The 12,716-nt window shown below is 42.0% G+C and overlaps 1 protein-coding gene across 5 annotated transcripts in view; it reads left to right on the top strand.

Annotated features, from left to right (window-relative positions):
• Positions 1 to 12,716, top strand: part of LOC111930195 (transmembrane protein 263-like) — a 202,623-nt gene that overhangs the window by 108,676 nt on the left and 81,231 nt on the right. The window contains exon 3 of one of the 5 annotated variants that reach the window (XM_086892813.1): positions 9,128 to 9,181. The exons of 3 other annotated variants lie outside the window; for them this stretch is intronic. In XM_086892813.1, the coding sequence (XP_086748939.1) occupies positions 9,128 to 9,174 (47 nt within the window). In that variant the 3' untranslated portion in view covers positions 9,175 to 9,181. Of the gene's footprint in view, positions 1 to 9,127; positions 9,185 to 12,716 lie in introns of all 5 variants that reach the window. One more of the 5 variants, XM_086892812.1, reaches the window with a different exon arrangement.

Here is a 12,716-nt window from a genome sequence, read left to right as displayed (position 1 = left end):
CGCATTTTCAATACCTTTAAATGCCATGAGTGCCTAGAAATAACTTTGGAATAAAAATGTTCAGTGCTTTCTCACAAGGGAACCTCCATGTCACAACTATATGAGACCCAGTTTTCAGATGACTTCTGCACAGCTGTATGAGAGCCCCTGCATTAGCACAAACTAAATTTATCAGCTGCTGAGAGCTCCTTCGAAGGTCATCCTGTCCTGAATATTTACTGGGTTCTGTTACATTTTTTTTGTCTGTCAAGAAATCTCCTGACTCCTATTGCTCTGTAAACATTACTTTGAAAACTGGAAGGTTTTTTTTCCAAAGTGCTGTGCTCCCTGTGCTGCCTGGTCTCCCTCTCCACCTATCTCGGGCTCCTCTCACTCGAGTCTCTATGCTGGTATTGCTGGCTGAATCTTGCACAGCCTTCTCTCCATCCCTTCTTACTCTTATTAAATGCAGTTTATCTCTTTTGCTGTTAAGTAGTCTATTGATTCACTTTGGAGTTTATTAGATTATTGCTGTCTGGGTTTTGAATTTTTTTAAGTGCTTTTTCAGACGTGTACGTGTGCACATAAGAAAATAAATCAATGAGCAGGGACAATGCACAATTATTTACACAGCTACAGCCACCACTCTAATGTAATATTATCATTTAAATGCTTGCTGAGTATTCAGTCAGTGAAGGTCTGTACTGCATGCTCCACAGTGCTGGAGCCTGAGGGTAATGTTTATCATAGCTGTTTATTACTAAATACTCTTGATAGAAATACAAATACTACCAAAGCTCCATATGTGGTTTCAAGTACTGGGGGGCCTGTATTGTTTCAAAAATGGCACTAAAACTTTAAAATGCATCTGAAAAGGAAACTGAGATGCAGTGGGTCTGTTCAGGAGAAAAGAGTGATAAAACCAAGTAGAAAATTGATCTGCAAAGCCTGTAAGTTTATTTGTAAAATTCCCCTCTAGCAGAAGCTTAGACACTTGACTGAAAACGTGCTGCCAGTGCTGAGGTTAACCCGTAGCAGCCCAGAGTAATTTGCATCACCTATGCCTTCCTAGAGAGACCTTTACTGTTACCTTTGTGTGATTTCTCTGGTAAGGAAAGGCAAACAATTCATCCCATCCATACCTTACAGCTGTGTCTCTGACATGTTTTGGTTTATGGTTTGCATTTGTTTAAGTTTGGAAATGCACTGCATGGTTTTATATTAGATATTATAAATATATTAATATTGTATATTATATGGTGGAGCTGTGTCATGCCCAATGGGGTTATACTTTTCAGTGTGCTGGTGGGGCTCAGACTTCCTCTGCTGGATCAGTTTCAGTTGCACCAGCTGGTGGGAATAGCAACAGGAATTTGGGGATTACAGATGATCATGCAGCCAGAAAGGAAACAAGCCAAGTTAAAGGCACGTTGTTAAATGTACACCAGGGGAGCTTGGCTTTTATTTTCCTGAAAGATATGAAGACCTCAGAAGACTTCTTAGTGTTGTAGTTCTTTGCTCCCCCCATTTCTTGGTAATATATCCTCTTTTAGGAAAGTTCATGTAAAGATTTTCTGCTCACCAAAATGACATCATTGCACCAGAAAAGACTCCATCTTTTCATGCAAAACTTCCAGTTTACTGTGGATGTGTTTGTATAGGCACAAACCTCAATTTAGAACATTTAAACACATATCAAAACTCAGCTGTGGTGATTGAATATTGCATTTAGAATCACAGAATGTGCTCAGTTGTAAGGGATTCACAGGAATCACAGAATCCAGCTCTTGGTCCTGAACAGGATCATCCCAGAAGTCACACCATGTGCCCAGGAATATTGTCCAAATATCTCTTGAACTCCGTCAGGGTCGGTGCTGTGACCGCTTTGATGGGGAGCCTGTTCCAGTGCCCAAACCACCCTCTGGGTGAAAAACCTTTTCCTAATATCCAGCCTATTAGTGACCAGTTGCCAGCCTGATGTAAACCCATTCAGTATCACCCTTTGTGGCAGCCATTTCCTTACCCATCTGACAAACTGATGTGTTTGTCACTCACAGTATCCTTGGGGACACTTGAGGCCACACTCTTGTGGAGGAAAAAATATAAGTATACACACAGGCATGTATGCTCAAAGGAAGAGATTTTATATCCAGTATTAAAACTGATATAAAGCCACTGATGTGGATTCACAGTTTTTTTTTTTGTAGGGTGAAGTCACTTTCAAAGAGTTTCTTGTTTGTCACCTCATTTTTTAACTGATTTTTCTTTCTTCACTGAACAATTCCTTTTCCAGTCCCTATTTCAGTAGGGTATTTTCTTTCTGTGGCACAGCCATTGGTGTGGCATAATCAGAGCTCCTCTGTTCCATTCTTGTGCTAAAGGCTTCCTCCAGCCTAGCTTTATTTTACCATCAAAGGCTGATGAGAAGAAACTCTGTTGCTTCCCTGCTTGTAATTGACAAGCTCCACTGTAAGGTTTACATTAGTTCAGCTGGAGTTAAAAACACGTAGCCCTATTCTATACCAGATTTTCTCTGCTGCCATATATACTGGTTTTTAGTGTGGTTCTGCAGCCAGTGGTCTCCTGCACAGCCTAATGTGTTCATTTCATTGTCACTTACCTGTGGTTTTGTTGATACAAAACCAAGGGCAGACTGTTGATGTTATCCAAAATAGATTGCATTGCCAGAGGTGTGCAGGGTTTAATTTCAGGTGTTAAGAATTTCTATTCCGTACACCGTGCATCTCTCTGCTGCTCCCCTTTTCTGCACCTGCTTTGCTGGAGCAGTTTCCATAGCAATAGCCTCTTCAAGTTTTCCAGAGGTGTTACAGGAATGATTTTCTATCTCCTCCTCCTCAACAATTCACAAAAATGGAGCTTATTAGAGATACTTTTTTGTCCTCTGAGCCTTGATAGGAGCCTGGCAGGGGCACTCTGCAATCCCAGGTAAAGCTGTCTGCAGCACACAACTGCTTGTCCATGATGAGGACCCCAGCTGGGCTGCCCACTGCTGCAATTTGCTTGACCTAATACAGATTGTCTTTGCTTCTCTCTTGATTCAGGCAACAGTATTCTTATGAAAAAAAGGAGCAGGACAGATTAAGGGGAAAAAAAAAAAAAAAAAAGAAGAAGAAAAAAAGAGTCTTCTGAAGATGAGGAAAAACTGAAGTCTTAAAGACTCAGAGGCAATAATTCAAATTTCCATCACGTTTCATTCTTCTGCCAGGCATGTGTGGTACAACACAACTGTTCAACTTGCAGCTCAGTAGCATATGGGAAAATATAAATCCCTAGAGATGGAAAGCATTAAGCAGCTGCCTGGAATCCTTCAGGAGCCTAACAAAAGGGGGAGTTGGATATTAACATGGACTATTCAGTTATTATCTTAAAAAGTATTTCATTTAGCAGCAGATACAAGGTCTGAAAGCGAGATGTAGATGATGAGTTCTGTAGCAGTGTGGCAAAACCTTTGTGACCTCCTGGGCCAGGGCAGAGTGACCTGCTGAGTGCAGGTGTCTGTGCAAACAGCACCCAAGGAGCCGTTCTGAGATGCTGCCTAGAGCTACTGCTCCAGCACCAGGTATTAGCCCACTGCCATTTCTAAATTGATAAACAAGCTATTATGCCAGGAAAAGTTGCTGTTATTATTGGTCAGAAATACGCTGAAAGCAGTTTATAGACAAAGCTGTGATGTCTTTTAGGGTGACACATGTGAAAACAGCTCCCAAGCACAATTAGGATAAGTTTGACTAACTGACTTGGGAACAGCTGATTTTTCTGAAGTGCTGTCTGACACAAGTCTGTATGGCTGCTGCTCGATGTTCACATTTGGGATTGAAATAGTTGGACATGAATTTGCTTTGTTTTTGTATTCTCTCTCCACATTTGTGACCAGACAGCAGCAAAGTTGTGAAATTTATGGGAGAAGCCTCTCTGGACACAGGAAATGAGCCCCATCTCAAAGCTAATGATCTCCATGTGCCCTTACCCTTATCTGAAGTCTGCCAGAACCCTCAATGTGCAAGCTTTTTCTCTTTCACCATTTGTTTCAACCTTGAAAAGACCTTTTTGCATGCTTTAAAATAACTATGTTGTCATTCCCGAGTTAAAAAAAAGAGCTTTTCTTCTCTCTGTTTTTTCCCCTTTAACCTCAGTTGCTCAGATGTTTTAATAATTCATATCCCTTTTGACTTCACACACTTGCTTGTGCTACCTGTAGTGCTCAGTGAGAAATGTGCTCTCTGCAGAGCTCAAAAGATCAGCTGAGAAATTAGTTAGAATGATGTAGGTGGAGGGTTATGCTTCATCTCCTAATTGAAGTAGTAAACCTCCAAGTGTTAGGGCTCCTGCAGCAACCTGGTCAAAATGCCAGTGTATTGCGGGCTGTTTTCTCCAGGAAGCATGGATGCAGGCTTTGTAGGAGTGAATTGTTGCTGAAGAAACTGTGAATTGGAAGTTGCCTATCTTTGTGTGTCACATTTGAGCTGCAACATTGAGCTCTTGTGTTTTGCACACAGTTACATGCACAGACTAGTACAGGAAAGTTTGGAGAACAACAGTAGTCATCCGTCCCTTTTGCAATGTCTCTAAGCTTCCTTTATGTGGAAATCCCAGGTGTTGTGCTATCTTACTGACTTGAAAAAATACCATTTTGACAACCTAATCTTGCAAAAAGACGAAGTCAAGTGTATTTCTTTGCAAAGTGTCTTAGCTGCATACATACAAGATTTGGTTTTTAATTATTACTACACCCTCTAGCTATAATAAAAGACCTGTCAGCATATTCATGCTGTCCCTATTCATATTCGGAGGGTTGGAAAGTAGAGGTTTAGATTCATTCTGGATTGAGGTTAGGCAGGCAAGGTCTTTTCTTCGGCATAATGACTTTCAGCTCGGTTTGGTGACTGATCAGTTCAGTTATCTGAATTGTGTATGCGCAAAGAGAAGAAGGGTTGTGCTTTTGCATACATTCAATTTTCATATTTATAAATCAGAATCTGCCTCCATTTAAAAAATGAAGTGTCGCTGCCTTCAGCTTATAAAGAGCAGCTGCCACTGCCATTAAAACTTTGAAATGTTCCCTTGAGAACTCTGAGGATGCATCTATCTGAGCCTAGTAGTGGTCTGAGCTTACAAGTGGGAGCAAAGTGTCCCTTATTGCTCGAGAGTTTAGGCAATAGATCAAAAGCTTCAGGTTTAAGCAGCTATCTTTCTGTGAGCCTGCGTGGGTAGTCACAGAGTTCCAACTGAAAAGGATAGTCCTGCTCTGGCCAAACTTAGGGAGAATACTGCTGTTGACTTTTTTTAGAAGGAGTTTGTTGTCTTAACCAAACCATTTCACAGCATAAGAAAGACCTCTGGTAGGTTCTGGCAGAAAGCTTTTTCTTGTTGTTCCCAGAACCTAACTACAGAAATAGAAGTGACATTGTGGAGATCTGCAGATAAGGGCTCTTTCTTTCCATCAGAGGTAGTGTACTGGGTGAGGCTCCTCTGAATATTTAAAAGGGCACATCCACACATTATGATACAAAAACTTGTGAGGTAGTTGTGGGCGGGTTTGCTCCAAAGCTGGAAACTATGGGTCTACAGGGATGGGTGAGATACAAGGCTAATGAACTCAGGGACACACCTTCAGTGACGTGGTTGTGGTGTTTTTGGGACTTACACTGGAATTTCCATCTGGCATTGCATTGCACAGGCTGAGAATTATGAGGGGAAGGCAGAAATGTAAGAGGTCATTGCCATGCTCATTGACTTAGATTCCTTAGCTTTCTTCTGTGGGACTTTGGCACCATGGGCGGTGCTAGCCTGCAGCTGTGGCAGTACCAGCAGCAGGAGGAGCACCCAGGAGGGGGATGAGGGCTGAAGTCTCATCCAGGGTGGTGTGTTGGGACTATGCTGTCTCAAATTGTCTGCCCAAGCCAGAACATGGTTGCTTTCCCATGCCTGGCAAAGTTCTGTTGTGGATACACTAAAGTGTAGAAGCTGCTTTCTGAGCACCTTTTCCCACCAGGTCTCAGCTTCCAGCAGGTAACTGTGTCCCTGCTGTGCACACCACACAAGGAGGCAGCCTTAAGTCTCCTCACATAAATGTCATTTGCCACAGCTGCACTGTAAGGACACAATGGCACACTTGAACAAGCTTTGACATGTTACATTTACCTTTAAATGTTCAGCACATTAATAAGAGATGCAGTTGCATGCTATGCTGCAGTTATAGCCACATCTCAGTTTTCGTTACTGCAAGAATGGTAACTGCATATCAAGGATCTTAAAAAGGGATTTGTGACTACGTCTGACTCAGCTTTGTTACATCTTACTGTTGTCTATACCTCCTGTTTTGCAGGGCCAAGTCATAAAAACCCTCTTGGGTTCCATTTTGAGTTAATACTCAAAGTTAAGGCTTTTTCTTTGAATTTTGTATACAGAAAATCAGAGGGGATAGAAAAACTAAAGTTGACTACTTGTGTGATTTCATGGTGTCTTTTGGCTTTCTGGGTTTCATATCTAATTAATGAACTTCCTTGGCGTCTCTGTAGGTTGTACAGCTCTGAGCTCATTATTGGGACCTTCAAGGCAGTGACTGGAAAATGCTGAATGCTCTGAGGAAAGTGGTGGTTCTTGGGTGTTTTCTTTTTTTCCTTTTTCTTTTTTTACGAATAACGTCATCTAGACTGTCATATTTCTTATGTCTTTTTCTCATTTTGTTTCCTTCTCTATTTTGAAGGTCTTCTCAATGACCTGTGTATGACAAACAACCGTGATGGGTATGTGTGCTCCTCTGTGCTGGGCAAAAGGAAAGCAGAATTGTCTTCTCTCCTTGCAGAGTGTTACAGGCCTTGTGTTGATCTAGTTTAGTTTAGCAATAGGGTTACTGTTGTGCAGTTCAACTTTCAGTGCCAGAGAATTGAGTGATGACACTTAAGCCCACACTCATTTCATCTCTGGATCATGCCAGTTGAAGCAGGATGATAATCTAAGTGGGTGGGTTTGGCCTTTCATTCCACAGTTAGTCTTGTGAGACTGCTAGCTTCATATACAGTAAATATCTCAAATGAATGCTGTGTACTTGGATGGAAAAGTAGGATAGAAAATAAGTGTAAGCTCAGACCAAGGGTTTTGGCTGTGACATCAGCTGGTTTCACCTTGTCAATTGATGAGCATTATCTGGAGCTTGGCAGCCAGGGTGAGGTGATGGCATTGCTGTCTGCCTGTGAGTTCCAGGCTTCTTGTGTGGCTATTTCCTGGGGCCAAGGGAGGACAGAGGAGCCCACAGGGCAGGCATTAAGGTGTCCCCTGTCAGGGGGATCAGTGGAGTCACAAACGGGTAAGTGTCAAGCCTGCAGACCTTCCAAGTGCAAGTGTTTGACTGCACTTGAATTCTCTTTCCCTGGGGGAGAAGAAAGAGCTTTAATTTATGAAGTGAAGTGTCACAACACATTACAGCACATCACATCCCAACGTGCCGCAACATGGAGCTGACATTTGTTTGCTTTAATTCCTCAAAATAGCTTTTATTTAGAGCAAATGTTCCCTGTTAATTCAAAGAGTTCTCATTTTCCTGTGCACTGTACTTGCCAGTTCCCATGGGGACAGTTGCTCCTGTGGAGCTTTGCCCTGTGTTGGTGAGCTGTCAGGCCTTTTCAGGGGTTTTAGTTATTTTTCTTATTAGTAATGGAGAACTTCTTTGTTGCCACTCAATCAAAATAATACTAAACAGGAGGCAGTGATGCTTTTAAATTACAGTCCTGTGACATACCAAGTGCTTTGCAAGGAATGGGAGTGTTTCTTGGCAGAGGAGCAGTCTCCATGCATTTGGTGATCACCTTACTGGCTGAGGCAATGGAAGCCAACACAGGCTGCAAGCTCTGTTCTGCATGAGATTGCTCTAGGGCAGGCTGTGGCACAGGGCAGAGTCCCCTACCTAGGATCAATACCCTATTGCAGTGGGGACAACATAAGCTCAGAAGAGATACCTACGCTGTAGTGAAAACCTAGAGATCACCACTTGTGTGTTCAGCAAGGAGTTTCCATCTGGTTTGTGTATGTCTTGTGGGAGGACAAGTAGTTGTTGGACCCAGTTCAGAGGTGTATGTGGACTCGTGCTCTTTTTTCATCAACTTCAAAACATCTAACGAAGTTCTTGAGTCAGGATTGTTTTACCATCTCTCTTTACTTGGCATAAGCAGAAGAGTAAGGTGAATGTCAGTGGCATTGCAGTTTCATTCCATGAAATCTTCCTTTTCCCCCAGTCTCCTTCACTGTCCTTCATTTTGCTCTGTCTCCTGTGAGAAGAGAGCCAGAGCTGCCTGTGCTCAAAAAGGATTTTTGCCTCTCACTTCTCCAAATGGTTCGATGCATTAGCAAATCCCAGGTCTATGTTGCATCAAGCCCTATGACACACTACTTCTATGGAAAACTGCTGCTGTGAAAAAGTGTGACTACAAGCAAGGTGGGAAGGACACTGAGCAAGTAGGGTAAGCACTAAAATTCCTGATTCTTTCTGTGTTATGTGCATTCCTGGAGACATTTATTGATCTCTGCTCAGAACCATACTCATCTCTAGGTAAGTAATGCAAAAACAAAATGGAAAAATATCAGTGTGACCAGCAAGCTTGCAATGGATAAGCATAATACATTAAAGAGGCTCCATGAACAGTTTGTGTCTGTGGTGCCTCCTTTGATTACTGTCTCCTGGACTTTGGGAATCACAAATAATTTAGCCCTTCTTCAAATAACACATCACACAAACATTTTCCCAGACGTCTGAACATACCTGAATACTCTGCTTTGGATGGAGCAGTAACTTGGGCTGTTGGGTAAAGCAAGAACTTAAGATCTCAGAATAATGTCAGAACTGGTTTATTTTCAGAAACATTTTCCTGTATGGTTGAACAAGCTAAATGAGTAAGGGAGGCTGTTTGGAAGAGTGTGTGGGGGAACAGTGTGAAGCAGGAGGAGATAAGTGAGCAAGCAAGTTCATCTGTTGATAGGGGAGTCTCAGTTCAATCAAAGCAATGTTTATGTAATTTAATAGCCAAGTGTGCCTCTTGCTTTCCTTTTCCTTACATCGAAAGTATTTTATTATATTACATTGCGATGTAACCTGCATGCATTTAATCCTGGTCATGATTTTTGCTTCCCACAGTGTCTCCAGATGTCTGTGTAGAACTTGGCTTCCCTCCTGAAGTGTAGAAACAAGGTGGTAAGGACACTCTAAAATGCAGAGGCCTCAGCTTTGAGCATTAGGAACAGTCTGTGGCAGAGGGATCAGCTAAGGCTCCTGCCACTCTAAAGTTATCAAAATGGCAATGAATACTCATAGTAGGTAGAAGGCCTGATTGCATCAGCTCCTTTTCTCACCAGTGTTAACACCACAATGGTAAGCTGCCTTTAAGCAGAGGCTAAGGGATCATTCATATATAACAGCCTATAAAACTTATGTATGGTATTTTTCCCCCCTTCATAACAGCACATTATTTTCCAACCATCCATCAGCATTTCTCTGGAGCTGATTCTTGTTCAACTAAATAGCATCTTCCTTCTCTGGGCAGAGACCCAACTTGTTTTCCTCCTCCTTTTCTTCATTTCTATTCCTCACTGTACTCCATATCCAATGGTAGATAAATAATAACTTCAGTAGAAACTACAATCACACAGCTTATTCCGTGCTGCTCTGTGCTTTCTATTCTGCTCAACATGGTGGGATTTTTTTGCAGGGTTATTATTTATGAACTCAGAAAGCTTTTCCAAGTACAAAGAATCCCAGAGTTTTCCTTGCTTTGGGCGTGGAAGCTTTAAAAAGTTTTGACAGTTTTAATTTAGTACACAAAAAAATCCCCTCTCAGCTTATGAAAAACAGTTACTATTTTGTATTTGGGAGACCACTGTGTTACCCATTGATTCTCCCAAATCCAAGAGTCATGGAATAAACCTCGAAGTGTTGATTTTCTGTCTTCAAAGATTATGTGTAAAACTGCTTCTGACAGTGTTGTTCCTTGTCTGAGACACATTTCTCTCAAGGGAGCATGTGACACTTCAGTTCCATGCCTGCCTTGCATTCCTCATCTAATTTAAGGTGTTGGGTTTAACCTTTAAAGCTTGAAATAGGATGAGTAGTATAGCTCAGGTGCACCTGTTGATTTTCCCATCCTGCTAACAACCAATTGGCTTAAGGAGGAACAGTTTAACTGGAAGCCTTTGGCGCTGTGATACCTTTCTTGTTGTCTTGCCAGTGTCTCAATATGTCATTCTTTAAGAGGATGGAGGAGGTGGATTCTCCTGTGTGTGTTGGGTGTTGGAAGACACAGCAGTTCTGTGGGAATGCATGAAGCATGGGGATAGGCATTATGTGTATGTACCCCGCTGTTATCCAAGCATGGGATACCTAAAATTGTAAAAGCTGTGAGAAATTGTTAAAAGCGAGCATGAGGGGAGACAAATATGGAGTATTTTCCTCTGACTGGTCAAATGAGCAATCCAGGGTCACATTGAAGTACCTGGTGCTTTCTGCAGCTGCCTCCCCCTTTCTTATTTCTTCTGTCCTGGGAAAGAATTGGATCCAGACCAGAGGCTTCTTCAGCTGCTGTGCTCAGTTAGGCAGAGCCCATAGATCTACTTCATCCGGTGTCCTCTGACCTGTTCCAAGATCTGTACTTCATTCACACCTACCCCTTACTGCCTATTGAAAGTGAGAAAAAGAACTTTCTGGAAAGCTTTCTCTTTAAATTATGTTTATTTGTATTGCCTAGTGCCTTAATGCATTGCTTTGCCTTCAGCAAAAGAAAAAGGTACTTGAATGAAAAGAAAGGGGTAATAGCAGTGAAAGAAGAGGGTTGTTATGTATCATAATGTTAGCATTCTTAGAAGAGATGCTACTCTAGTTGGAGGAACTAATCTTTGCTTGCATAAGTAGACAGAAATGTTGGCAATTTACAGCATCCGCTCATACCCAGATGTCAGCTCACATTTCCAAAGAGAATCATCAAGTCAGGAGATAAACAGCTGGTACAGGCAAGAGGAAAATAAGCTTGTAAGTGTTTAAAGAAAAAAAAAGTGTTAATTTTTATGAAGTGTAGTGTGCTGGCATCTAAACAAATGAAAGTTAACAGCCAAGAATGGGAAACTGGAAGGGCTTCTTCTTTTTAGTAACATGTGAGAATTAAAGTCTTGGTACCTCTTGTGGCAGCTTTAAAGCATCCCTGTATTTTTGTATCAAGTACCTTCTAGAACATCTTCTTGTTTGCTAGCAACAAAACGAGAGGTAGTGTTGATGAGTTTTGGTGCCGTGAAGTGCATTGCACTGGCCTGAGCATCGCAGTACGTCCACAACACCTCTAATTTTAGACTTTAACCTGACACACGTCTTGCAATTGGAAAGAGTCTCAGTGGCAGCTTCAGTGGCTCCAAGGAGACTGCTGACTGAGAGGCAAGGCAGGCCTTGGAGACGTATTCTAGATGCTACATACTCAAGAGTTATCAAAATTGTCATTCCTTTCTTCCTGAGAGGTGAAACACTTGCCCAAACTTGTAAGTATTGATCACTAGATAACTGTTAAATATTTTCATGTAAAAACAAAGTATTTCTGTGGTCAAAAAGCATAAAATTGTAGCTTCAGGGAAAGCCAGTACTGGGGTTATTGCTGAAAGAGCATCTAATAGACAATGCTGACTTGCATCATCCTTTGCACGGAATGAGAAACATCAAGTCTTCCACTTGCCCGCAGACATCTTTTTGTGCAGGCAGGAGGTAGGTTTGCATCCTAATTGGCTTGATAACAAAGCAGAGTAAACAAATCTTAGGGGAAAAAAAACCTAAAAAAGAACTATAAATTTTGCACTCCTTGAAGGAAAATGAAGTATTTACTGTCTTCCTCCCTCCCTCTCATTCCCACTCCAGTCTTCTAATGCTCACAGGGCCTAGCAGGGTTTTATGTGGAAATCATTGGGATTACCTCCCAATTTTTTCACAGATAATTCAGTTGAAAGGTTATACAGAGCTGAACAATTTGGAGACTGCGAATCAGTAAGCTAGGGGCTTTAAGATGCTCTCAGGCTCCTATCCAGCCAGAACAGTTCAATAGTTATTGGATGTGCTACTAGTTGGCTGAAAAATCCATCTTTCCTTCTTCTAAAATTTTTTATCAAGGTCATTTTCTGAGGTTTGGCAAGGACAGGAGGGGGAAGCAAGCATTCCAACTTTCTGACATCTCAGCCTGTCCAAGAGTACTGAAAATGACAACTTTCAATTTAAAGTACATATTTCCATATGATGCTTTCCAAATGGAACAGTGGCTTGCTGACGATCTCTGTACTGTCCTGGGATGGGAATTCCACAGTCTAGCCTGGTCCATGCAGCACTCTCAAGTCATACATGGCAGTGCATGGAGAAGGCCAGGTAGTGCAGCTTGGAGAGTAGACCTGAAGGCATATTTATGTGTCTGCCTCACTCAGAGAAGGACTCCTGGTTAGAAGGGGTAAAAGGTGCAAGTACAGGTTCCCAGCTGCTGGTCACCCCCAGCAGCCATGCCTACAGCAGCAGGCCCGTGTTCCACGCCTCTTCCAGTAACAGAACCTGCAGCTGCCAACCCTTCCCTAGGCTAGCATTTGATACAAATAAATTATAATGAGCTGTCTTAGCTGTTACAGTATTTACAGGATAAATAGTTTCCACTTCACAGCCATCAATACATCCGCCTTTAAAATCCATTAAATTCCTGACTGCTATACACTCCCTT

The sequence above is a fragment of the Cyanistes caeruleus genome, chromosome 6 (genome assembly GCF_971803275.1).
Source record: "Cyanistes caeruleus chromosome 6, bCyaCae1.hap1.1, whole genome shotgun sequence".
Taxonomy (NCBI): Eukaryota; Metazoa; Chordata; class Aves; order Passeriformes; family Paridae; genus Cyanistes; species Cyanistes caeruleus.
The sequence above is the reverse complement of the archived record's forward strand: the minus strand, read 5'-3'. Positions and strand labels throughout refer to the sequence as shown.